The sequence below is a fragment of the Anas platyrhynchos genome, chromosome 14 (assembly GCF_047663525.1).
Source record: "Anas platyrhynchos isolate ZD024472 breed Pekin duck chromosome 14, IASCAAS_PekinDuck_T2T, whole genome shotgun sequence".
NCBI classification, from domain to species: Eukaryota; Metazoa; Chordata; class Aves; order Anseriformes; family Anatidae; genus Anas; species Anas platyrhynchos.
Genome location: NC_092600.1, coordinates 12,835,105 through 12,862,448, shown reverse-complemented (window position 1 = coordinate 12,862,448; position 27,344 = coordinate 12,835,105). Strand labels below are relative to the sequence as shown.

Here is a 27,344-nt window from a genome sequence, read left to right as displayed (position 1 = left end):
ACTCCACATCCCCGTTGGGACCCTCATCCAGGTCGGTGACATTCAGCTTGGTGACCAGAGTGCCCACTGGCACGTTCTCCTCCAGATATACCTTGGATATGGGTGGGTCGCAAACAGGAGGATTGTCATTTGCATCCAGGACGTGGATGGTGACCTTTGCAGTGCCAGATTTCACCGGATTCCCTCCGTCCAGGGCTGTCAGTGTTAGGTGATGAACAGCCACTTTTTCTCTATCCAGTGCTTTTTCGAGTACAATCTCGGGCATTTTAACGCCATCCCCTCTCACGTTGATACTCAGGGCAAAATGCTCGCTGGGGCTGAGCTCATAGGTGGAGATGGAGTTGGAGCCCATATCCGGGTCTTCTGCCACCTCCAGTGGCAGCCGAGTCCCGGGGTTGGCCACCTCAGTGATCTCCAAGGCCACCACTGGCTTGGGGAACTGCGGCGCGTTGTCGTTGACATCGAGGACGTCCACCTCGACGCGGTGGAGCTGGAGGGGATTCTCCAGGACGAGCTGGAGGTGCAGCGAGCACTCGGGGCTCTGCCCGCACAACGCCTCGCGGTCCAGCCGGCTGTCGAGGAGCAGCACGCCAGCCACCAGGTCCACCTGGAAATGCCGCCGCTCACCCTCGCTCACCAGGCGCAGGTTGCGAGCTGCCAGGCTCCGCACCTCCACCCCCAGGTCCTTGGCCACGTCGCCCACCGGCGAGCCCGGCTCTCGGTCCTCGGGCACGGAGTAACGGAGCTGGGCGCTGCCGGGCGGCTGCAGGCTGGAGAAGGCTGCGAGTAGCAGCGGGAGCTGCCATGGCAGAGCCCGGCCCCTCGGCATGCCGAGCCGGCTGTGCGAGCCGGGAGGTAGCGGCTCCGAGCAGCCTCCCCACGCTGCCGGTCCCGGGAGCCGCCGCCGCCGCCGCCGCCGGAGCCCCCGCGCCCCGGCTGGATCCGAGCGCGCTGCGCCGGGGCGAAGCCGCCGCCGGAGCCACGGGAACGGGGCAGGGTGGGAGGAAGGGAGGGAGAGAGGGAGGAAGGGAGGAAGGGGGGGAGGAAGGGGACGGGGGGGGGCGGCTGCAGCCCGGCCGGCTGAGCGGCTCCCCGGCACACAGAAGGCGCACAAAGTCGGCGAGCGGAGGGGATGGACCGAGTGACAATTCTACGTCTCTCAACAGCCCCCTCCTCCTCCTCCTCCCTCGCTCCCTCCTCCTCTCCCTCCTCCACCGCCTTCCCCAAAATACGCACGGAACTGCCTCCCCCCCCTCCCCGCTCCCGCCGCCGCCTCCACTCCGCCCCCGCCGCGCCGGGAGGGCGCCGGGGATTCCCGGCACCGGGAACCGGGGACTCCCAGCAGCTGAGAGCGGGCACCGGCCGCCAAAATCCACCCCCCGCCCCCCCCCAAGCGGCCAGGGGGGCCGCGTCCCGAGCTGGGGGGGCGGGGGAGATCCAAGCCCCGCAGGTGCCGGGGCTGCCGTGGGGCTGGGGACGGCGCTGCCCGCTCCCGAGCTCACCTCGCTGGGCTCCGGCGGGTTCGCACCGGTTGCACCCACGGAGGGTTTCACAAACACGAATTCACTGATGTCAGAGACGGGCGAAAAGCAGGAGCGGTAACGCGGGGCAGGGGGTGCCGTGGCTGTCACCTGGACGCCCATCACCGTGTCCCCTTGCTTGGGCTCGTAGTGCAAGTGCCCAAAAATGTGGCTGGGAGGGGGATGAAGCGTGGCCACGCTCTCCACGCAGCAGCCCTGGGTGGTGGGCACGGGGCCCCGCCGCAGACACCGCACGCCCAGCACCACCAGTCCCACCAGCGAGACGGTGGAGATGAGCACCAGGGAAACAATCAGATAAAGCGTGATGGTAGGCAAGCCCCCGCCGTCTGTGCCCTGAGCCTCGGAGCCCTGCAGGGCCTCGGGGCCCCGCTCCTCCACCAGCACCACCAGTGTGACAGCTGTGGAGAGTGGGGGCTCCCCGGCGTCCCGGACCACCACCAGCAGTTCATGTGCAGAAGCATCGGTCTCCTGCAGGGCCCGGGTGATCCGGATCTCCCCAGAGCGCAGGGCCACGCTGAAGAGCCCCGGCTCAGTGGCTTCCACGAGGTGGTAGGAGAGCCAGGCATTGCGCCCCGAGTCCGCATCTATGGCCACCACCTTGGTGATGAGAGCAGGAGGGGCAGTGGAGGGGGAGATTCGCAACTGGGTGGTGGAGTCCTCCCCGACCCTGGGGAAATGCACCCGTGGGGCGTTGTCATTCTGGTCCGCGATAAAAACGTGAACCAGTGTCCTGTTCCTCAGGGCCGGGGAGCCACCATCAGAGACCTCTACGTGGAACTGGAGATAGGTGGTTTGCTCATAGTCAAAGGGGAGTTTGGTTGAGATCTGGCCACTTGTGGGGTGTATGGAGAGGTAGCGAGTTGGATCCAGGCCTGGATCTGTCCCACCAGCTCGCAGGATGGAGTAGGAGAGGCGGGAGTTCTGCTCCGAGTCGGGGTCAACAGCAGAGATGGTAACCAGCACACTGCCCACTGGGTTGTTTTCTGCCACCAGCACTTCGTAGGATGCTTGCTCGAACTGGGGCGCGTTGTCATTGACATCTGCCAGGGCAATGGGCAAGATGGTGTGGCGGGAGAGTGGGGGACTGCCCAGATCCGAGGCTGAGACAGTGACGTTGTAGTAGGCAACGTGCTCCCGGTCCAACCGGCTGCTGGTTAGCAGTGAGTACTGGTGCTCGTAGTCCTTGCGCAGCTGGAAGGGAAGATCTGGAGACACATGACATTGGACCTTGCCCTGCTCACCGGAGTCCCTGTCTCTGACGTGTATGACAGCCACCACCGTGCCTGGTGGTGCATCCTCACTCAAGGAGCTGGAGAAGGAGGTAAGAATGACCTCGGGGGCATTGTCGTTCACATCAGTGATTTCCACCACCACGCTGCAGTGCTCTTCCATTGTGGGCGACCCCATATCCTTGGCTTCCACCTCAATCTCATACACCGTTGCCTCCTCAAAGTCCAGATTGCCCTGGACACGGATCTCCCCAGTTTGCTCGTCAATGGCAAAGATCTGGCGTAAGGCAGCTGAGTTGTGGCTGCTGAGGGAGTAACGGATGTCTCCGTTGGGCCCTTCATCCACATCGGTGGCATTTAGCTTCACCACGAGGGTGCCGAGCGGTGAGTTCTCCACCAAGCGGGCTCCATATGATGGTCTGTCAAAGACCGGGTGGTTGTCATTGGCATCCAGGACCTGAATGGTGATGTGCATCTTACTGGACTTGGGAGGGGAGCCCCCGTCCTCGGCGGTCAGGACGAGGCGGTGGAAAGCTCTGAGTTCCCGGTCCAGGGCCCTCTCCAGTACTAGCTCAGGGAACTTCCCACCATCTGTGCGCGCCTTCACATTGAGGTTGAAATTCTCGTTGGCACTCAGGTGGTAGGTCTGCAAGGTGTTGGTGCCCACATCGGGGTCCTGGGCAGGCTGGATGGGGAAGCGGGCACCCAGGGACGCCAGCTCGTAGATGCGCAAGGACACGTCATCGCTGGGGAACTCCGGGGGGTTGTCGTTGATATCCAGGATCTCCACCTCGATGCGGTAAAACTCCACGGGGTTCTCAATGGCGAGTTTCAGGTGGAGGAAGCAGCGGGCGTTTTGCCCGCAGAGCTGCTCCCGGTCTATCCGCTCACTGACCATTATAACCCCGGTGTTCACATTGACCGAGAAGTACTGGGAATCCGAATCGGACAGTACCTGCAGATTAGCTGCCGCCAGTTTCGCCACATCGGTGCCCAGGTCCTTCGCGATATTGCCCACGAAGGCGCCCCGGGTGAGCTCCTCCGGGATGGTGTAGCGGATCTGGGCTGAGGAGCTGTGCAAGAACAAACAGAAAGAGAAGACGCGGGGCAGCCCCAGGCACCTGCCCGCCTTCCCTGCCCCCAGCATCCTGGCCGGCGGCCGGGGAGCGATGCCCTCGGCGGAGGCCGCCCGCGCTGCGGGGCCGCGCTCAGCGCTCACCGCTCCCATTCATTGTTTGGGGCGGCCGCGGCTCGACGGGGGGGGCGCCGCGCAGCCGCCCCGCCATTGGCTCCGAGTGCCTGGGCGCTCCGCCAATCGCCGCGCTCCTTCCCCAGGACAGCAACACCGGCACCAATCGCGGCGCGCAACGGCTGCCGAGCGGCGCGAACCCGAGCGACGGCGGCCGCCGCCCCCCTCCGCGCCCCTCACGTCGGGGCGGGGGGACAAAGGCGGCCCCCGCCCCGCCGAGCCCCGAGGGAGCGGCCCCGGGGTGGCGGCGCCGTCCGGCCCCGGCCCGGCACCGCAATCCCCCGGCCCCGGGGCGCTCACCTGGCCGGGGTCCTGCAGGGTGCCGGTAGCGGAGAGGAAAGCCCCGGTTTCCCTCGGGAGGGTGCCGGGGGGCGGGCAGGGGCGCAGGAAGGTGAAGTCGCTCCGGTCGGAGCCGGGAGAGAAGCAGGTGCCGTAGCACTGGCTCTGGGAGTCGGTGGGCCGCAGGGTGACCTCCATGTACTTGAGGGTGCCGTCGGAGCTGAGCTGCAGCTTCGGGCTGGAGTGCTTGAAGAAGTCGCGGGACGGCGACTCGCTCAGCCAGCAGCAGCAGGGCGAGGCGGCGGCACGGCCCCTGCGGCGCAGGCACCGGGCAGCGAGGAGGGTGACGGTGGCAAGTGCCACAGTGCTAACGGCTGCCAGTGCAATGATCAGGTAGAGGGTCAGGTCCGGCTTCTCCTTGGTACCAGCCAGGAAATCCCGAGGCTTGTAGCTCTCCTCCAAGGTCTCCTCCTCCAGGGCCACGCTGATGGTGACAGTGGTGGAGAGCGGTGGCTCGCCGTTGTCAGACACCAGGACGAGGACCTGCTGCGCCGCCACGTCGGTGTCCCGCAGGTTGCGTGCCGTCCGCACCTCCCCGGTGTACAGGGACACATGGAACAAGGAGGGGTCGGTGGACTGCGGCAGCAGGCGGTATGAGAGCCAGGCGTTGTACCCAGCATCTGCATCCACCGCTGTCACCTTGGTCACCAGGTAGCCTGGTGGGGCAGACAGCGGGACCCTCTGGGGTGCTGGGACATCACCATCGCTGGCTGGGTGCAGGATGGTGGGGGGGTGGTCGTTCTGGTCCAGCACAAAGATGTAGACTGTAACGTTGGCACGGAGAGGGGGGGACCCCGAGTCTCGCACGGCCACCGAGACCGGCAGAACCTGCAGCAGCTCGAAGTCGAAGGGGCGCTGAGCATAGAGGTTGCCATTGTCAGGGTTGATGTGGACATAGGAAGAGGCAGGGGCACCCTGCACGTGGCCACCCTCTATGGAGTAAACAAGACGGGAGTTGTCCCCGTCATCGGGGTCCGAAGCGGAGACCGTGCAGAGCAGGGAGCCTGGTGGGCTGTTCTCCAGGAGGAAGGCATCGTAGGAGGGCTGCAAGAAGCGTGGTGGATTGTCATTCACGTCGGATATGTTGAGGAGTAGCGTGAGCCTTGTGGTGAGGGCAGGAGACCCTCCATCCTGGGCAGTCAGATCCACTGTGTACTGCAAGGTGGACTCTCGATCCAGGTACTCCCGGGTGACCAGGGAGTAGTGGTTCTGCAGGGACCTGATGGCAAATGGCACATTGGGGGAGATTTCCAGGCTCACAACCCCGTTGGCCCCTGAGTCTCGGTCCCGCACGTTGAAGAGCCCCACGACGGTCTCCAGTGGGGTGTCTTCTGGCACTGGGTTCAGCAGGGAGGTGAGCAGCACCTCCGGGGGGTTGTCGTTGGCATCTTCCACCTCTACCCGCAGCACGCAGTGCCCCTCCATCTCTGGCACACCACCGTCGCGGGCTCGCACATGGATCTCGTAGAAGGGTGATTCCTCAAAGTCCAGCGCCCCACTCACCCGCACCTCACCACTGTGGGGGTCCAGGGCAAAGAGCCTCCGGACCGTGTCGGAGGTGTGCACCCCAAAGGAGTACTGTGTCTCCCCATTTGGGCCCTCATCAGGGTCCGACGCATTGAGCCGGAGGAGCAGGGCCCCCACAGGTGTGTTTTCCAGGACTTGCACCTTGTATGTGGCACGGTCAAAAGTGGGTGCGTTGTCATTGATGTCCTGGACCTGGACTGTTATCTGTGCTGTGCCCGAGCGGGATGGGCTGCCCCCGTCCACGGCCGTCAGTACCAGCTGCAGTTCTGGCTGCTCTTCCCGGTCCAGGGCACGCTCCAGCACCAGCTCCGGGAAGAGTTTGCCATCCTGCAGCTGTTTGACGTCCAGGGAGAAGTGGGAGTTGGGGCTCAGCCGGTAGGAGCCCACGGCGTTGGTGCCCACGTCGGGGTCCTGCGCGCTCTCCAAGGGGAAGCGCGCAGCCACTGCGGCGGACTCGGCGATGCGCAGGCTGCGGTGGGCGGTGGGGAAGCTGGGGGAGTTGTCATTCACGTCCAGGATCTCCACTTCGAGGCGGAAGAGCTGCAGGGGATTCTCTGTCACCACCTGCACTGACAGCACGCAGCTGGCAGCAGCTCCACACAGGCGCTCCCGGTCCAGCCGCTCGCTCACCACCAGCGCGCCGGTGTCCAGGCGCACGGCGAAGTGGCGCAGGTTCTCCTCCGAGCCCAGGCGCAGCCTGCGGCCTGGCAGCTCCTCCACCTTCAAGCCCAGGTCCTGGGCCATGTTCCCCACCACGGTCCCCACCTCTGACTCCTCAACCACCGAGTAGCGGATCTGCCCGGAGACCCAGCCCCAGCCGCAGAGCGAAAACAAACTCAGTACTTGCCATTTCCAGGCGGGTCGCTGGAGGCTGATGCTCTCCATGTTCACACGCATCTGGCCCAAGGCCGGACCCGGGACACAAGCAGCACCAGGGAGCTGCTAAAAATCCCCAGGTCTCTCTTCCACAGCTCGGGAAGCAGCTCCGGGGCTGTAGCAGGCTGTAGCTCTGGCTGCCAGCATCCGAGCGGAGGGGGTGGGCTGGGGGAGGGGAGCTGAATCACAGCCCCAGCGTGAAGGGGGGGGTGGGGTGGGGGGAGCAGCAGATCCCCCCGCTTCAGATCAGCACCCAATTGGCCGAGAGCTCCAGCCCCGCTCACCCAATGGGGGCTCCGTGGAGCTGCGGGAAGCGGGGGCCCGAGCCCGCGTCAGCGGGGCTGCCACCCCCGGCCTCCAGCCTGAGTCACTTGCTCCGGCAGCTCGCTTCCCGTTCTCTGGGAAACTGCACGTCCTGGAAGCCCGCTAGGTACAAGCCTTCCCTGTTCCCTCCCGCTCCCACAATGGTGGCTTCACATCGCGCCCGCAGACAAAGGGCAGCTGTAGGGAACGCGGGCCAAAGGACTTTTCATGCCCTATGAAAAGGTGCTTGTTTGAGCCCCGAGGTGCCAGGGGCTCTTCTCCCGCCCCTTCTCTCCCCAGCAAATGCTTTGCCCGTTTGGTTGGTGCCCGCATCCAGCATCAGCCCTGCAAGCGAGGCTGCCGCCGGGGCCACCACCAGCCGGGAGGGCTCGCACCAAGGGACGCCCACCCCTGCCAGCCCCTGGGGCTGTCAGAGGCAGGGATCAGAGGGGAGGCCAAGACAAGTGCTGGCCATGCCCACCTGCCCAGCCACCCCTTCCCTGACCTGACCCCAGGATGAGGTAAACCTCCGCAGTGCCCAAGTCACTGTGAACGCACGGAGCCAGCCGACAACCCCCCAGGTCACCCCCAGATCTCAGCATTAGGCCAAGATATTAGACAGGGAAGGAAGCCCAGGCCTCGCACCCGGCTGAAGCAGGCATCGAAGCTCCGCAGAGGTCTCAGCCCCCGTCGGGGGGCAGCACCCGGGACCCCCTGACCCCCCCTGGGTGCACCCAGAGCCTGCAGGGCTGGGGGGGGGGGGGGGTGACGGCTCTGACCCTGCCGGACCCCCCCGCCTGGACCCCCAGGGGTCCTCGGGGACGGGGCCGAGGCTGGTCCCGGTGCCCAGCGCCCCGCCGTCGAGGGAGCCTGGGCTCAGCCTCCGTCCCAGCCCCCCCCCCGCGGCCCCTCCCGTCCCGTTCCCAGAGCCACGGGGCGGGACGGCCAGCTGCCAATCAGGGAGAGACTCCCCAGTCCTGGCTCCTGATTGGCGTAGAGCGCCGCCCAGGTCCCGCCTACTGCCCGCTCCGCGGTGGGGGAGAAGCTCTTAAAGGGCCAGCACAGCAAAACGCCGGACGGGCCGCTTCCCCGCCGCGCAGCCCGCTCGGCCCCGAGGGCTCCCCACGGTGCCACTCGCCGTGACCGTGGCGCTGCCGTGTGCCCTGTCCCCACCCCGGACGGGGTAATGGGGGCACAGACACTGCCACCAGCACCGCGGGGCACTGCTGCCACAGGCAGGGGTCTGGTGAAGCCCACACAGCCCGGGGGGGTCCGCTCACGGGGTCCCAGGAGGATGGAGCAAGTGGCAGGCAGCTCACCTGGGGGATCTGGGGGACCACGACAAGCCAAGAGGGGAACGGGGTGTCAGGGACGGAGGAGGAGGTGCCCCCATTCCAGGGGTCCGACACAGCCGGCTGAAGGGAGCAGGGTGGGATCCTGCATGGCCCGAGACAGCGCCTGCCCCGGACAGGGCCAGCACCGAGGCTGGTCCCTGGTGGGCTGCACCGTCCCCACCGCAGCACTTTTGGGGGCTGGCTGCTGCCCTGCAGGGGTGCAAAGCCTTGGTGGGCATGACACAGTCCTCAGCAGTGGGTTGGATCTTATACCACAAAGCCTGAAAATCCACGGCCCGATGCTGACCCAGCTGGTTTCTGGCAGCACTGGGGGGCTGGGGAGCTTCCCCCCTGCCTGTTACCACCTGGGTGATGCCCATCCCCAGGCTCAAATCATTTACTGCCCACCTCCCCTCCCCTAGCTTCTTGCCAGGAGCCTGGGGGAGGAAGGGGGGGACACACATCCTTGTCCCCAGCTGCAACACAACCTGCACAAAGGGAGAGGAACACTTGCTCTGGCAGCTGCCGCAGCCGTTCCTGCCTGCTGCAGATAAGTGCTGAGTGTGAGCAGCGACGCAAGAGGGAAAAAAAAAATAATAAAAGGCATAAAATAACTCTGGGAGGTTTCTGCTTCTGCCTGTGACTCAGCTGCAGCGAGCAGGCAGCACACACAGCACTGTGCCTGTGCACAGCTTCTGCTGCATCTCATTCCCTTCTGCCCTGAGGAACCACTTGATCCTACTCACAGCCTCCCAAGAGGGGACACAAGACTGGCACCAACCACCTTGGAAACCCATCAGATCCCCCCACCTCTACTGGATCCACCAGCCGGCCTCATCCCTGAGGATCGCAGCGTTCCCGTAATTGAAAGCTCTCAAATTAAGCTGCACAATTCCCACCAGGGAAGAAGCACAGGAGCTGCCTGCCATGCGCAAGCATTTTCCTGTCTGCAGTTTATTCAGCCTAGACATTCGACATCACCCTGAGACAGCATTATTACAAACTGCAATAGGGCTGCTAAAGCAAGACCTGGGTGGTGCGCTCACCACCCAGCATCCAGCTCAGAGGAGCCCTGAGAGCAGCTGTGGAAGCCTGCAGTCCTACCCCACCACCCCGAGACGAGCATCCTCACAGTGCTTAAATGGAAATAAAACCGGAACAATAAGGAGTCAAAGTGAGACACGGACAGGAGGGACAGCTCTACAGCCACAATCGGGGAACAGCATCATCATTCAGCTTTGAGTGCTACATGGTGGGATGCGACGTGCTGGTGCTCCACAAGCAGCTGGTGGCTCACAGCCCACCTCTGCTGTCCCACACCAGGGCACAGCGCAGAGGGACTGCGGGCCCCCCTTGATGCCTGGACTTGCAAGGACTCAGTTCTTGTTTTAAACAGGGAAAACCCACGAGCAACAAGGAATACCCACGAGCAACAGACTTTCTGTAAATGGTTGCAAGCTGACCTTGGCCTCCACCGGCTAGACATGCAAGGCGTACCCAAAACTGCATCCAAAAGACACATGCTCACTACCTGGAACGAACAGACTAACTTGACCCCGCTCACCGCAGTGCAAATGTCATCGACGCACAGGATGGCTCATTCGATTTTGAAAAAGTCAACCTCCCTTTAGAGACACGGCGCAACTGGATATCCCTCCCCAAGCCCCAATCTGCGGCCATGGGCACATAGCATGGACCAGCCCAGCACTGGGACATGCCCAGAAAGGGGCTACATTACCTCGGTGGGTGTGGGGAGCCGGCTGGTGGTGCCCACAATCTGGTGGTATGGTCCTGGCTCACCATTCCTCATGGTGTTCTGGCGGCTCCCCAGCGGGCTGGAAGTGAAGGGTTTTTTACACAGGAGATCACTCTGGCGAGAGTCCGTGGTGAGATAGACCTGGTGGTAGAAGTTGGGTGGCATGAAACCACCTCGCACCGCATCAACGTGGTGGAAGGGCCCAGGTGTCCTGTACAGGGTGCTCCTGGAGCTGTTGAACAGCTCCTTTGACTGCCTCCACTTGTAGCACTTGAAGATGCCCACCGACACTATGGTGATGAAGAAAGCAGCTGAGACCAAAATCACAGCCAAGATGAGATAGAAAGTCACGTGCCTCCTGGGGTCGTGTGCAGGCACCATGTCAGTGAGGTCGGTGAGCGCCTCCTTGACCCTCTCAGCCACGGAGATGGAGACAGTGGCACTGGCAGACAGTGCAGGCTCCCCATGGTCCTTCAGCAGGATGACCAACGTGTGCTGAGGAGCCTCATCCTCCTGGATCTGGCGGGTTGTGAAGATCTCCCCACTGTGCAGCCCAACTGAGAAGAGGGTTGGGTCAGTGGCCTGCAACAGGGTGTAGGAGATCCAGGCATTGTACCCTGCATCTGCGTCCACCGCCACCACCTTGGTGACCATGTGGCCCGCAGGAGTACCTGGTGCCACCACATCAGTATAGGAAGAGGTGGAGTTGGGGAGAGGGTACAGCACAGTGGGGGCATTGTCGTTGAGGTCAGTGACAAACACACTGACCGAGAGGTTGGTGGCCAGAGGTGGAGAGCCACCATCCTGGACCTGCACTGTCATGCTGAACTCCACCTGGTCCTCATGGTCCAGGGAGGTCAGCAGATAGAGGGTGCCACTCTCCCGGTTGATGGAGAAGAGATGACCCACAGTGGTGTCACCCTGCAGGAGGGAATAGGTGAGGTGGCCGTTGCGCCCCAGGTCAGGGTCTGTGGCGCTCACATTAAGAATGGGGATGCCGGGCACGTTGTTCTCCAGCACGTACACATCATAGAAGTCCTGGGAAGACTTGGGTGCGTTGTCATTAACATCTGACACCCGCACCAGAATCTGTTTCACCACAGACAAGGGTGGTGAGCCCGAGTCCCTGGCTGTGACAGTGATGTTGTACTCAGATGCCTCTTCCCGGTCCAGAGCTGCTTTGGTTTTCAATGTGTAATAATTTTTGAGAGAGGAGCTGAGTGTGAATGGGATCCCAGGGGAAATAAAGCAGTTCACCAGACCGTTGTCTCGGGAGTCCAAGTCTGTTACACTCAGAAGAGCTACGACCGTCCCTGGGGAAGCATCCTCAGGCACAGGGCTGTACACAGAAGTCACCGTCACCTCTGGAGCGTTATCATTCACATCCACGACTTCCACCAGCACTTTGCAATGAGCTACGCCAGGAACAGCACCCTTGTCCTTAGCCTGTAAGTAAACCTCGTGCAGCTTTGTTTCCTCATAGTCCAGCTGCCCCTTGACCCTCAGCTCCCCTGTGGCTGAGTCCAGAGCAAAGAGCTCTCGTACCTTGGCTGGCGTGTGGCTGCTGAAGGAGTAGACGATGTCTCCGTTGGGCCCATCGTCCAGGTCGTAGGCACTGATCTTGGCGACCAGGGTGCCACTGGGAGTGTTCTCCCTCACGCTTGCCTTGTAGGTGGACTGGTTGAAGACCGGGGCGTTATCATTCGAGTCCACGACGTCGATGTGGATCTGCACGTGGGCCGAGCGTGGCGGGCTGCCTCCATCCAGCGCAGTCAAGACCAAGTGCAGCTCCCGCTGCTCCTCCCTGTCCAGCTCCTTCTCTAGCACCAGCTCTGCATACTTGCTGCCATCCCCCCTCGTCTGCACATCCAGCACGAAGTGCGGGTTGGCACTCAGCTGGTAGGTCTGCAAAGAGTTAATCCCCACATCGGGGTCTTGCGCGCTCTCTAGCGGGAAGCGCGCCCCGGCCGCCACCGACTCGCTGATTTCCAGCCTCGCCTGGCCGCTGGGAAAAACCGGGTCGTTGTCGTTGATGTCCTGTATCTCCACGGCGCCGCTGTACAGCTCCAGCGGTTTCTCCAGCACGATCTCAAAGCTCAGGGAGCAGGGGGAGAGCGCTCCGCACAGCTCCTCGCGGTCGATCCGCTCGCTCACCAGCAGCGCGCCGCTCCCGGGATCCACCGCGAAGAACCTCCTGCTGCCGCCGGACACCACCCGCGGCCGGCGCCCAGAGAGCCGCGCCGGGTCCAGCGCCAGGTCGGCCGCCACGTTCCCCACGGCGGAGCCTCTCCGCGCCTCCTCGGGAATCGCATAGCGGATGGCGGCGGAAGCCCAGGAGGAAGCGCCGAGCAAAAGCCAGAGGCTCAGTACCTTCCCCGTCGTCACCCCGCGGCTCCGTGCGGCGACGCCGTTCATCGCACAGGACGGCAGTCGTTCCCCGCCTGGCCCCCCCTAGAAATCCTCAGCTCGCCCCTTCCTGCCGCTGCCCGGCGCCCCGGGACGCGGCGTGCGGCGGGGAGAGGGGCATTGCTCGGCGGCACGGCACTGACTCACTCCCCGGCTCGCTCTCAGTCTCTCTGTGCCTCGTCCCGGCTCCGAGCGGGGCCGGGCCGCCCGATCCCCCGCTCCAGCATTGGCCGACAGCGGCACACAGAGTCCCGGCCAATAACTGCACGGAGCGCTGGGAGCCCCGCGGCCGGGAGAGAGTGCGGCCGCCCCACCGACAGCAGCGGGGCTCCAGCCGACTGACACCCAGCCCAAAAAGCACGCGTCCCTTTCCCCACGTACGGGGCCGGTCAGACACCGGCAGGAAGGTGTGAGAGTTAGCAGAGGGGATGGAGCAGAAAGAGGCGGCCGGAAAACGAGGGGGTGTCCCCCGGGAAAACAAACCCTCGTTGGAGTCAGGCAGCAGGACCGAGAAGGGGCGGGGGGAAGGCAGAGGGAGGGCGGAATGAGGCGGAGGAGGGGGTCTCACGGGACCTTCTGGCTCCCGGTCCTGCCAAGAGTCCAGCCCCTTCCGAGCGTCCCACAGCGTCGCGACGGCGCGCCGCCGTGTGCCAGCAAAGCAGCGTCGCCGACAAAGCGACAGCGCTCTCGTGCTGCCGCTCCCCCGGCGGGCAGCTGCTGGGGTTCCTGGCAGCCGCGTCCCCGCCCCGCTCATCGTTGAGCTGTCCCAGGGGGGGATCCTCCCCGACAAATCGCAGAACCCTCGTCCTGACACTCCCTTCCTCCCTCCCTCCTCGCCGCCTCCCGGCTTGCTCCCCCGGTGCTCGATTCCTCCAGACGCAGCGAACTCACGGCTGGCGTCGTGCTGGCACCTGGGGCACCCTCCCCGCCCCCTGCTGCAGCAGCCCCGCGGGTCGCGGCACCGTGCAGATCTCTGCACCTGGCCGAGCACCGGCCGGTCCTCGGGCTGCCTTTCGGGTTGTTGCACCACTCAACACGGCGGGGTTCCGACGTTTAGAGCCTGCAAACGGACGCAAACTACCGCGGTGTTGGAATTCATTTTCTGTCACCCACGGAACTGTTCAGATGTCCCGGTGGAATAGGAAGGGAAGAATGGAGCTAGACACGGGAGCGCCAGGAGCCCTGTCGAAATCGGGCTGTGGCAGAGAAACAGCATCCTGCAGCACCAGGCGCTTTCCCACAGCCGATAACGAACGAAAGGACAAGAAACCAGCGCCCACAGCTGTTTATCGAGGGAAACTGCAAGGACCTCTGCTCCCTGAATAATCTGCTCGGAATCGTTGCACCTGATGAGCTGCCGTCCCGAAGTTTGCCGTGCCTGAGGGCGGTGTGCGGGGGCTGCAAATCGCGCTCACCAACGTGGGGGACCCAACACCCTCCGGAAAGGGAGGGACCTCGCCTCTGTCTGCGCGTTTTCGCCCTGCGCACTGCTGGTAACTGCCGGGAGCACACCCAGATGCGCAATGTTTCAGCGTTTATACGCGGCACCAACGGAATCAAACGGATCGGCTCAGACTTTCACACCCAACAATCATTCTCGCAATTAACGTAATTGTCGGAAGTTAAAACGTACCGGCGCTACTTAGTCCTAGCTCACTCTTATCACCAGTCCACAGAATTTGATAAAAGTATATGCCTCGAGTCAATAAAATCCAACGTTAGAAATCAATAGTTTAACAGAAACGAATTCTAAAGCAACTGAAAGGCTTCCAAGGAAAATGAGATGCATTACCCACCGCAGCTGTATCGTGCATGTAAGTATCAACAGTTTTGCCACTCTATGCCTTCTGGAGCGCCTCCACCAGGCCGTGTCTGCAGGCTCACTGCTGAAAGCAGATTTCTTTCTTCACTAGCCCTTATGCAATCAAATTCCAATTATCTTTCTTACATATAATCTAAAACGTAGAAAATCCACGGCTTCCTTCGAGCTAAACCCTGAAATAGTCTGCAGCCACTTATTTACTTTGAAATAAGTTCTGAATCTTCTGTTTTTCCTCCCTACTGCCTCTTTTCCTAATACATTCAAGTCTTTCATAAGTTCTCGCTGAGCAATTTTTCTAACATATATATCATAATTCGTAAAAAGTTTTTCCTCATATGGGTACACATGCGAGCCCACCCAAAGTACTTTGTCCTGGCAGTAGTCAGCCAAGATGCAGAGTGACGAGTATTTCCAAGAAATCTCCCTATCCAGGAAAGGCGCTGAAGACTCAGCATTTTCATATTTCAAGTGATCTGGGGACGTTGCATCCCCTTCACTTTGCTGGGAAACCAGACTATTAAAAGCGACATCCTCGGAGCTCCTGAAAACACCATTTGAAGGAAGAGAAGCAGAACTATGCGGCAGCAAAGGGGAAGGCACCTTCCCCCTGCACAGGGAATTACTTCAGGGGCGAATTCAAGAGAAATCCCGGGCAGAGCAGCTCAGCTTGTCCCTGTTTCTGGTCACACCGGGGCTCCAGAGGAGCCTGCGACAGCAGCAGACACAAAACGCTTTCTGCTCGGCTCCGGGCTCTGAGCAACAGCCCCGGGTCCCCGGTGAATGCAGGACAGAGGGGAAATAATTCATACGTGTGCACAACATCTTCCTTAAGAATGGTTGAGAGAGAGCAAAGAATGGAGCTGAAAAGGAAAACAGACAAGAAGACTGGACTTGTTGCCCTCACTAAGTGTGAAGCCCGCGATACATAGATTACATGACCATGCATCAATTTCACAAAGAAATACTCATGTAGGGCACTTTAGAGACACTAAATGAAGCATTCACTAAACCCAGATGAAAGGATTGTCTCAGCTTTCGTGCCCCAGGACCCTTACGCCATCGCTCCAACCTTCACGTTACCACCCCAGCTCGCTGAAACTCACCCAAGGCAGAACAGAGCGACAGGGGAAGGAGAAAGACCGCACGAGCAAACAGAAACCCGGGACAGCAGCTCACCTCTGCCGTGCTCTCTGGGCTGGGAGGGTCCTTCCCGGAGGGGCCTCCTGGGCCAAGGTCCCCCGCCAAGACATGGTCAGGCAGCGCTGCCGTGCCCGGTCTCAGAAACGTGAAGTCCTTCTGGCCCGATTCAGAGGCCAAACACACCTCGTAGGAGTAGGGCAAGGGCAGCGTGCTGCTGCAGTAGTTGTAGGGTGCTTTGGGGCCAAGGCTGGAATAGAGTTCCTTATCGGAAGTTAGGAAAATGGGGGGGCTCCTGGCCCGTCGGCACTTGAAGAACACTACCAACATGACTGTGAAAACGAACAGCAAGGACACCAAAGCGAGCGCCACCACCAGAACGAGGTTTAGATCTGAAGTCAGCTCGGATTCGACAGCCTTGTCGCTCAGCTCCGGCAGCGCCTCCTGCAAGCTTTCGGCCAACACCACGTGCAGTGTGGCCGTGGCTGACAGCGCCGGCTGCCCGTGGTCCTTCACCACGGCCACCAGCCGCTGCTTCGCCGCGTCCCGCTCCGACACAGCCCGCGCCGTGCGCACCTCGCCGCTGTGCAGCCCCACGCGGAAGAGCCCCGGTTCCGGCGCCTGCACCAGCTCGTAGGACAGCCACGCGTTGCGCCCCGCGTCCGCGTCCACCGCCACCACCTTGGCCACCAGGTAGCCGGCCTCGGCCGAGCGCGGCACCACCTCGAACGGCACCGCACTCGCGCCCGCGCCGCCGCTCGCCTCCCCGCTCGCCGCCGCCGCCGGCCACAGCACCCGTGGAGCGTTGTCGTTCCGGTCCAGCACGAAGACGTGCACCGTCGCCGTAGCGCTGCGCGCCGGCTCCCCGCCGTCCTGCGCCCGCACCGCCACGGCGAACTCGCGGCACTGCTCGTAGTCGAAGGAGCGCTGCGCGTACACCGCGCCGCTCCGCGCCTCCACCGACACGTACGGTGCCGTCGCGCCCGCGCCGTCGCCCTCCAGCCAGTAGCTCACGAGCCCGTTGGTGCCCGCGTCCGCGTCCCGCGCGTGCACCCGCAGCATCAGCGCGCCCGCCGCGTTGTTCTCGGCCACGTAGGCGCTGTATGCGGCCTCCTCGAACACCGGCGCGTTGTCGTTCACGTCCGACACCTCCAGAACCAGCGCCGCGCGGCTCGACAGCGCCGGGCTGCCGCGGTCCCTGGCCACCACCGTCACCCGGTACTCGGCCGCCTGCTCCCGGTCCAGCGCGCCCGCCGTCACCACCTTGTACGAGCCGCCCGACGACGCCACAATGGACAGCGGCGCCTCGCCCGACAGCTCGCACAACACCTGACCGTTCTCCCCGGAGTCCCGGTCCCGCACTTTGAGCAGCGCCACGACGGTGCCGGGCGCCGCGTCCTCGGGCACCGGGCTCGACACCGACGTCAGCGTCACCTCGGGCGCGTTGTCGTTCACATCGAGCACCTCGACCTCCGCTTTGCAGTGCGCCACCAGGCCGCCCCCGTCCCGCGCCTCCACCAGCAGCGTGTAGCTCCGCGTGTCCTCGAAGTCCAGCGCCTCTTGCAGCGTCACCGTCCCGTTCTCTGCGGCCACCGCGAACTTCTGCAGCACCTTGGTCGGCATTTCTGCGAAGCCGTAGGTGATGCGGGCGTTGCTGCCCTCGTCGCTGTCGGAGGCCGAGACATGCAGCACCGCGGAGCCTGGGGGCGTGTCCTCCCGCAGGCTCACCCGATACCGCTCCTGCGCGAACACAGGCGCGTTGTCGTTGGCATCGGTGACGTTGATGCAGAGCTGGGCGGTGCCGCTCCGGGGCGGCTCCCCGCCGTCCAGCGCCGTCAGCACCAGGCGCAGGCTCGGTTCGCGCTCCCGGTCCAGCGCGCGGCGCAGCACCAGCTCCGCGAACTTGCTGCCGTCCTGGCTCTCCCTCACTTCCACCGCGAAGTACCCGTTGGCCTCCAGCTCATAGCCCTGAAGGGAGTTCGGGCCCACGTCCGGATCTGCGGCGATACCCAAGGAAAAGCGGGCGCCGGGAGAAGTCAACTCGTTGATTTCCAGCTGGATGCTATCTCGCAAGAAGCGCGGCGCGTTGTCGTTAACGTCCTGGATGGCCACTTCGACGTGGAAAACGTTCAGCGGGTTCTGCACCACCACCTCGAAACTGACGGAGCAGGACGCCGACTCACCGCACAGCTCCTCCCGGTCCAGCCTCTCGCTCACGTACAGGTTCCCGTTCTCGCCGCTGACGGTGAAGTAGTGCTTCTCCGAGCTGATCCGCAGCTGGCGTGCCGGCAGCTCGGCTGGGCTCAGCCCCACGTCCCGCGCCAGCGGCCCCACCAGCGAGCCCCTGCTCAGCTCCTCGGGGATCGCGTAGCGGAGCCGCTCCGGCGCCGCCCGGCAGCAGCAGCAGCAGCACAGGAGCAAAGCGGGCAGCAGCCCCTGCCCGCCCGCTCGCCGCCGGCTCCTCCGCCGCCCGCCTGCCATTCGCAGCAGCGCTCGCCGCGCTCCTTCCACCCGCCCCCGCCTCCGCTCCTGCCAGCCGCTGCCCGCCCCGAGCGCCGATGCCGCCGGAGCGCAGCGATCTGGGCACCGGCTCGGCCGCCGCTCCCCGTCTCTCTGCTGCCCGCGCCTCCCCCGCTCTGGCGGCGCCGGGCGAGCGAGCAGCCGGCGGGGGCAGGAGGCGGCGGCCAACAGCGGCACCCGGAGGCCCCGCGGCGCCACCGCAGCCGGCGGCTGCCCGCGCACCTCGGGTCCCGGCCGCTGCTCGCCGAGGAGCGCTGACTGCAGCCGCCCGGCAGACGGCGCCGGCAGCTAGCGGGAGCGCGATTCATCGTTACGGGCTCTGCCGGTTTTCTGCCACCGGGCGGAAGGCGAGGCGAGCAGCTCTGTTCGGCTGTGGAAGTCAGGAGTCTGTCTGTGGGGCGCGTTACCGAGTATCGGAGCAGCGCGCGCGGACATCGCACAGCAGAGCACAGGTAAGAACAGCCAGACGCACTGTAAGGGAAGCAGCCGACACCTTTCAGGAGTTTCCACTACTGCTGGGGGTGGTCTTCCCCCAGCTCTCACATTTCATTTTTCTCAGCTATGACTAGCAGCAGCGACAAAGTGCTTCTGGACAAAAGGTGTTGTAGAAAGAGAGCACCAGATCCACCGTGAACGCTGTTTTCTTCTAGGAGCTTCTTGGTTACATCCATTTCATTTTATATATCTGTCATAGTGACTGGGACTACGGGAGAACATGGCTTTATTCTCTACAAAAACAGCATCAGCACTTGCTCCCAGTTTTACAAATCAGTGAGATCACCACCACTTCCTTCTCCAGCAGAATGAAGACAGCCCTGTTAAATCTGGTTTTCAAAAGTGCCTCTCTTTGTGAACAGAGTGAGAAAGTTGATGTAGGAACATAGGTGGTCAGCAAAAATGTACCCAATGTACTGGCATACTTCTATTACCAGTGTGCTGTTTCAGTGGTTGTGAAGAAAAGCAATTGTATACCACCCTGTGATGGTGCCTGATGCGTATCAAATGTCAGCTACCTTTCCGAGCATGGTCAGACACTTGTAGAAAAGAAGATGGCAAAAAAAGTCACCAGACAAAGTCTGAGAAAGGCTTTGAAGACAGGCAACACTAAAGAAGGACGTTTATTGATGACATAAACACAGTGACATGCAATTTGCACCAAAAAGACATAGAGCATTCTGGGATGGGGGGCTCTGAAAATGGAAAAGATTCAACTCACCTGAGTGCAACATTTATGAAAAAGTATTTAATCTTCCTCAAAACCCATTTTTATGATAGCACTGCCTCTTATCAGAAATCAAAGGAAATTATGGAATGGAAAGCTCTGAAAGCCAGCAAAGCTTGGTTCATGAGCCTCGACACAATATAACCAAGAGAATCTCAACTCCATACAGACCACAAATTTGGAAAACTACAAATACAATGGATTTTCCTGACTCTCCTATTGCTCTAAACAAGAGTACTGAGATTGCTCTAAAACATGACTCCATCAGTGACTACTGTGCTCATTTTTAGGGTCCCAGTGATAACTCATTTCCTGATTTATATCTTGAAAGAGAGTCTCTTGCAGCACCCTTACAAGATTTAAAGATGCAGGCTGCAGGACTCAGTTTCTCCTTCACGAGACTATTCCACAGTCATCAAGAAACAAGTGCTTGTGGAGTAATCCTTCTATTGTAGAAGAGGCCACAACACCACTGTGTGAACACACTCTTCCTGGCAAACAGGACCATTTTCACAAAGAAATGTTACACTCTTCTTCAGTTGGAGAGAAACACACAAGAGGGTCACAGTAATGATCCCTGGGAGATTTAACCTGCTTTGACAAAACTACCAACAAGGTCGCTGTGTAGACAGGCTTCTTCCATCAGCAAGGCCATTCCTGTAACCACATAAAGGGGCTCCTCACTGGCTGGTGAGGAGCACAGAAGTAGAAAGAAATACTCACAACCCACAATGCTATTAAGAATGTATGCTAGAGTATGCCTCATACATCGCTTGCATCAATTTTCAATCCTTACCATTAATGGATCACATGTTACTACAGGTAAGTGTAGACAAGGATACTGAAAGAGCTGCAAGGTGGCAAAGTACAAATCATCAACCCTTCACAGTAAGTGTTTCCACATGCCTTGCAGTGCCACTCCATCTGTAACCTGTAATGCTGCCCAAGAGGAACTGCAAAAATCCTCTGCATCACTTCCATTCCTCTCTTGAGCACAGTCCCACATACAAGATATATCACACAGCTTCACGACTCTGGGGTTTAGACCCAGACACCACCAAAGGTCAAACCCACTGCTGGATTATTCTGGTGTATGGACATGGCCCCAGCAATAAAGTACACTGTCTCCTGCTCTATGGATGCCACGGATGCTAGTTTTGACTGCTCCCCAAGGATGTGGGGATTGACAAAAATGGGAGAGATGTGCAAGGGCTTGTTCAGTGCTGGTAACCTCTCAAATTGAAATATCTTCCATGACCTCATTTTCAAGCAAGACCTCAGAGATTCAGTGAAATAGGAAAATAATTAAGTCCCCTGTCTCGATTCCTAACACTTCAACCCACTTTCAAGGACTGAGAAGAGGCTAGTAGCCTTATATAACCACAACATTTAGTGTACAAACATGCAGTTTTTTGAATCCACTTAAGCACCTTTGAACACCACAGAACCACAGTTAAGCACCTTTGGGAGAACACACTGTTGAGTTGCCATCAAGGTCAAGAAGCGCAACCATACCCAACCACAAGTATCTTATAATTTTATGTCTGCCAACAAGTAATTTTGTTCTTCCACCCTCTTCCTCCATGCAGAGCTTGGAGCTCACTTTTGACCAAAACTGGGGAATTCCCACAGGCAACAAGGAACTCACGGTAATGCCTGGGAATGGTCTCGTGGCTGAGGAAAGCACCACGTCCCATGTGGAAAACACACGTATTCTGAGAATCACCCTTCTGTCACAACTGGCTGAGGAACACATTGTATGAAGAACATTTACCCATAAGATAAGTAGGACACTTGCCTAAAGTAGGCACAGACAAATGAGGTTCTGCATTCACTTCATATAATGGCTTATATACGTCCTAAATAATGTTAAATGAAGAAAGTGACCCCTGCATCATTGTTCCACAAGCAGAGATTTTGTTGAAACACTTGAGACTCAACACAGAAGGTCACCAGGGCACTACAGTCTTCACTGTGGGCACCAAAGTTCATCCCCAGATCACCTGGAACTCACTGAGGTCTTAAGCTGCAAGCAAAGCCTTCAAGTCTTCCTCCGGACTACACAGGAAGGGACTTCATTTTAAGAAAAATTCATCCTCTCTCATCAATTTTTCTACTCTGTGGCCTGCTCAGATTATAGATTATAGAACTATAAATGGACTGGCCTTAATACAGGGTCTTTTCTCATCCTAACTCTTGCAAGTAATGTAGAGAGATTCAGTTTTAGCTTCTGTTTCATTTCCTTCATACACAAAAATTTGTCTTCAGATGTCTGGAAGGACCTTTTCAAAGGAGGTAAGTCCTTTTTCCTGCAGTACAACTCTAGCATTTTCGAATACCAAAGCCCTATTCAGAAATGGGAAACATGAAGCACAACCTTCCTGGAAACAAAGATCAGAACACACAATTATGCCTACAGGAAAGCTATCCATCACAATGTTATGATGAGATATGGATGGATACACAAGTTTTCACAATGGAATTGTCATCAGTTCTACCCATTAAGGCATCATTGTACATACATGGTTTTTACACCAATAACCAATTAACATTTCTTTCAGGTCAGGAAAACAAGGATCACACTGTAAATGGAACAGGCCTTGATACCAGTACAAAATCAAACCACTGTCCAAACAACATCACTGTAGATCCACCTATTTTCCAGATTCAAAGTCAGTTTCTCACCTTCCTTGCTCTGCATGCACAGCTTTTAGTTGCACCATAGTCAACTTTTGGCCATGGACATCTTTTGGCCATATGTCACCCCTCAGCAAGAACATTTCACTTAGTGACATTGTAGGAAACATAAGTATATCAGACTATACTGAGCTGTCTTGATAGCTGTAAACATTCAAAATATGTATCCCCATAGCACTGCTACCCCAAGGCCTGCAGTTATAATAGGTCTTCCAAGCTTTGAAAGACTATCAGCCACATGGAGGACCAGTTTTAGACCCTGACAACATCAAGGCCAAAACCTGAAACCTGCAGATGTGAAGGAATCAATTTCCTATTGCAGATTATGTCAGTAGGAATATGTGAGCATAATAAGGGTAACCAGTAGACAGCAAAGTCACAGGAGGATCCTTCCAGACGTTCCTTCCTAGCCAGAGGTAGTCAAAGTAATTTGGACAAGACAAAATGTAAACTGCAATATAACAACTATGATAAAGCGCATGTTAACACCTATCTTCTCTGTGTTTAAAAGTAAAACACAATGAACTCTTTCACATGCTTCGTCTCTCACCAGACATCAGCCTTCTATCTGTCCAGAGAGCACAAGAAATGAAAGTGGTGAACCTGCAGCATGGCTGCTGCTACAGCATGTGTCTGTCAGTAAATGCATGTCCAGACCCATCCTTGATAGGTCAATGTTAAAAGACTGTGAAGCAGCAAAATACATCTGTTTCCTCCAGGAGCCCATCACACACAGCACCACTGAGGCATTGTAATATCCTCACAACATTCACAATTGCCTTTCATCTTCATAGCAGGCAAACATTGTCAAAGGACCAGTTGTGCAGACCGTTTCTCCGCCAAGAAGAAACAGTCTCAAAGACCACAGCATGGACAGATGCAAAGACATTTCTTTGCTCGATGCTTTATCATGAAGAATCATAAAGGTCAAGAAGATTGTAAAGGAGAAGTAGTTAAGTTAAATGGAAGGCCATTAAGATTCTGTTTCAAGACAATCTCACCCGACTCATCAGGCACACGTGCTATCAGGAAGATACCTGGCTTTGCTAACATCAGCAAAGGCGCAATTGCCCAGCCTGTTTCTCCACCACATGCACAAAGACTGCACTATAGACATAAACATGAAACACAGACTTCCTGGAAAAAACAGCCTAGATATGTAACTACAACAAAGAAAAAACTCTGTGTAACAATATTATTGAAAGAGATGAATAGAGAAATGAGGTTTCATGCAGGAATTACAAGCCATTCTACCTATGTATCATTGTTCTAAATGCACAGTTTTTATTCAAACTTTTTATTATCAAAGGATTATTTGCCTTTCAGCACAGGAAAATCAGGATTGTAGCATAAATGGCAATGGCCTTGGCATTAATTATGAAATCAGAGTGTTGTCCAGCCCAAACTATGTTGATCAAGTTATTCTCCAAGTTCGACACCAGCCTCTCAACCTCCTTGCTCAGCATTCACAGCCAGTATCCAGCTTTTGGCCACATGTCAGACACAGCAACAGCATTTCTTTCAGTGGTATTTTAAGGAAACTTAAGTATATCAAAATCATGACAGCTGCAAACATTCAAGGTACATATGGAGTCAGCTCCTGTAGTTCCACAATACTAAAAGATCTTCCAGTCTTTTAAGGGTTCTCTACCATGCTGAAGCCCAGTTTAGATCCTGGCAACAAACAAGACAAAAATGTTAAAACTACACAAGTGAAGGACTTCACTATAACTCTACAGACATTCTTCTTTGGTTTACCATGACACTGTGAAAAATGAAATGAAATGAAATGAAATGAAATGAAATGAAATAAAATAAAATAAAATAAAATAAAATAAAATAAAATAAAATAAAATAAAATAAAATAAAATAAAATAAAATAAAATAAAATAAAATAAAATAAAATAAAATAAAATAAAGGACCTGCAACACTGTTTCCCCAGTCCTACAGTTATAAAAGATCCTCCAGTCTTTGAAGGATTATCAGATACATTGAGGCCCCAGCATTAGTCCTTGAAGACAAAGAAAGAAAGAAAAACAAAACAAAACAAAACAAAACAAATAAACATGAAACCTACAGAAGTGAAATAATCAGTTTCAGGTTATTCCGCTAGGTACTTACGCATACAGTAATAAGGAGGAGAGGAGAGGAGAGGAGAGGAGAGGAGAGGAGAGGAGAGGAGAGGAGAGGAGAGGAGAGGAGAGGAGAGGAGAGGAGAGGAGAGGAGAGGAGAGGAGAGGAGAGGAGAGGAGAGGAGAGGAGAGGAGAGGAGAGGAGAGGAGAGGAGAGGAGAGGAGAGGAGAGGAGAGGAGAGGAGAGGAGAGGAGAGGAGAGGAGAGGAGAGGAGAGGAGAGGAGAGGAGAGGAGAGGAGAGGAGAGGAGAGGAGAGGAGAGGAGAGGAGAGGAGAGGAGAGGAGAGGAGAGGAGAGGAGAGGAGAGGAGAGGAGAGGAGCTAGGGCACCTATGGTCTATACAGGAAAAATAAAAGTGGAGTGAACTCTGTCATCTGCTTTGTCTTTACAGAGACATCATATATTCACCTGTCAAACCATTATGAAATGACATGAAAGTGAAGGACACCAGTGGTAATGCTGTTAACAAAATACAACTGTTACCTCACATGGGAAAGGAAAGGCAACTTGGTTTAACATCCACTGTATCGATGTCAAAAGCAAGGCATCCTGCTGCTCAAAATTTGTACTTTGACTAACTGATGATTAGACAACCAAAAGCCAGACTTGCAAAAAGTGCTTCAGCTATCAAGCTCTATAAGATAACACCTCTATTAGTCTTCTAGTCCACATCTGAAGACTCATCCAGCTGGTGCAGACTACATAAAAAAAAAAAAACAAAAAAAAACACAACACTTCTAAGCTGTATCACTAATACGAATGCATGCTACTGTGCACCTCACACAGTGCTGGCATCAACATTCAATCCTTAGCAAGAGCAGATCACATGATGTTACAGGCAGAAGTGGACAAGGACAGAAAACAAGCTGTAGAGTGGCAGTCAACATGAAAGTGATTAACCCTTCATGGTGAGAACATATCAACGTAACTTGCAGTGCCACCCCATCTGGAACACTGCCAAGCAGAGAGCACAGCAATAGTCTGAGTGAATTAGGGACATTAGGGGCAAAGCTCTCCTGCCAACAGTCCATGCCCACAAAGGACACCTAGAGGAAGAGTGCAAAAGGCTAAACACATGGGGAGTGAGACAAAAAAAGCCCGAGAAAGAGAGTGTGAAGGGAGGGACTCAAGAGGCACCGTGAGAGTGATTCACCAGGAGGGTATTAGGGTGTACACAACAGGCACCGGCAGTATCTTCTCAGAGCAGCGACAGAACTCAAACACTGCCAAGGGCATTCCATTCAGTGACATTTAAGGAAACTTAACAAAGCTGTAAACATTCAGGCTCTGTATGGAATCAGCTACCTCAAGCCCACATTTCTTGCAGATCCTACAATCTTTTAAAGGTTCTCTGCCACACTGAGGCCCAATTTAGACAGTAACAATGAACACAGCAAGAATGTGAAAACTACAGAAGTGAAGGACTTCACGATCACTTTACAGATGTTCTTCTTTGCTCTGCCCAAGCATTATGCTTAATGAGATTCAAGTAATGGACCTGCAACACGGTTGCTCTCATAGTATGTGTCTGCTTGCAAAGACAATTCCAGCTCTATTCCTGAAAGGTCGATGTTTAAAGATCATAATGAGAAGTCAAAGCCTCCAAGAGCACTTCACACATGAACAATTCCCAAACTATGCCCAACTGTTACGATTGCCTTCCCTCTTCATGACAGCCTGAACATCATCAAAAGACCAATTGGCCAGCCCGTTTTCTCCACAATGTGCACAAAGACTACACTATGGATGGCTCCAAAGAAAAATTTATTTTAGACGATATGCAGCTAAGTTACACACATGGACATTTTTGAGTATTCATAGTAGTAGGGCATATAAGGTAGATAGTAGGGAATGAATTCCCCAGAAGGTCTTCCTGAAGCTTCCAACACAGGAAAAATAGCACTTCAAATGCAAAACCTATTCATCAGAAAGACTTCAAATTGCATGAAACACAGCTGTATGCCTAGCGGAATAGCTACAACAAGCAGGGAGATAGGCATCTGTTCTTCTAAAGCTCCAGACACAGTACCCGTACACTCTCACCTCAAACCTTTCACAACTTCAGTGCTTTACTTTCATCCTCAGAATCTGCAAAGACATCTCGCCAAAAGACGAGTTCAATGAACCATTTCCCTATATCACACACCACAGCCACACTATCAAGGAATACCAAGAAGGGATATGTGCCCAGCCGTTCCAAAAGCATACTAATGATCTAAGAGGAGAGAAAGGAGCTTCCACCAGAGACTGGGTCATCAGAAACTTTTGGAGGGGAATCTCCCCCTCCTGTAAGCACATGCGCTGCTCCACACAAACATTCCTCTTCCACTAACATCACATATACATCCATTCTGGGGAAACAAAAATGGAAGAGAACACACAAGTACTCTCACATCTCCAGCCTTCCACCCCAGCTCCAACTTGCACCACGGAAAATAACATTCTACCATATGTTGGCTGCTGCCAAGAACGGCTCATAGAGTGACATATTAAGGAAGCTTAAGTATAACAAATTTCTTGCTGTGAAAGCAACCAAAGTCCCTGTTCTTTATAAAAACAGCTCTCCCGATACGAAATGTAACATACATAACAGACTTTTAAGGGTTCTCTATGATACGAAGGCCCAATATAGACACTGTCAACATACAGGGCAAAATCATGAAACCCACAGAACACAAAAAGGACTTCACTTTCACCCTTCAGATCTCATTATTTTATCTTAGCAAAAACTATGCTACATGAAATTGAAATGATGAACACAAAACAGCTCTGTTGCCATACATTATGCCTGCTAGTAAACATTGCTCCATTCTTGTGAGCTCAGTGTTCAAGCACAAACATTACTAAGATATTCTGTCAAACCCAGCACATCGGTGGCAATCACACATATATGAATTTCATCTCTGTAAGAGGTGCGGACAGCGAGAGAGCAAAACGGGTGAGAAAGAGGCGAGCTCGGAGGGAGGCACTCGAGAGAATCCGCTAGAGCGACTCACCGGGAGGGCGTCGGGCGGTGCGCCGCGGGCGCCGGCAGCGTCTTCCCCGAGCAGCGGCGCGGCCTTGTCGGGCGGCGGCCGCGCCGGGAGCGTGTTGCAGCAGCTGTCGGCCGCCCAGCGCCGCTGGCTCTTGCGCGAGTCGGCCGTGAGCGACACCTCGTGCGAGTAGGAGTGCAGGAAGGCGCGGACGCCGTCGATGCCCACGAAGTGCGAGGCCGGCACGCCGCGCAAGGCGCCGCTGGCCGGCGGCAGCAGCT

General features: G+C 56.9%; 1 protein-coding gene and 1 long non-coding RNA gene across 10 annotated transcripts in view; one reads left to right on the top strand and one right to left on the bottom strand.

The window, feature by feature from the left end:
* The window catches only part of LOC101796191 (protocadherin gamma-C5-like), a 220,466-nt gene that overhangs the window by 19,976 nt on the left and 173,146 nt on the right, over nucleotides 1-27,344 (bottom strand). Inside the window, exon 1 of one of the 9 annotated variants that reach the window (XM_072023277.1) lies at nucleotides 15,559-18,172. The exons of 3 other annotated variants lie outside the window; for them this stretch is intronic. In XM_072023277.1, the coding sequence (XP_071879378.1) occupies nucleotides 15,559-18,000 (2,442 nt within the window). In that variant the 5' untranslated portion in view covers nucleotides 18,001-18,172. 5 more of the 9 variants (XM_072023278.1, XM_072023276.1, XM_072023284.1 and 2 more) reach the window with 5 other exon arrangements.
* On the top strand, nucleotides 13,037-26,909 carry LOC106019287 (uncharacterized). The gene is made up of 2 exons (XR_011803354.1): nucleotides 13,037-14,374; nucleotides 24,483-26,909. It is a non-coding gene; the product is annotated as an uncharacterized lncRNA (long non-coding RNA).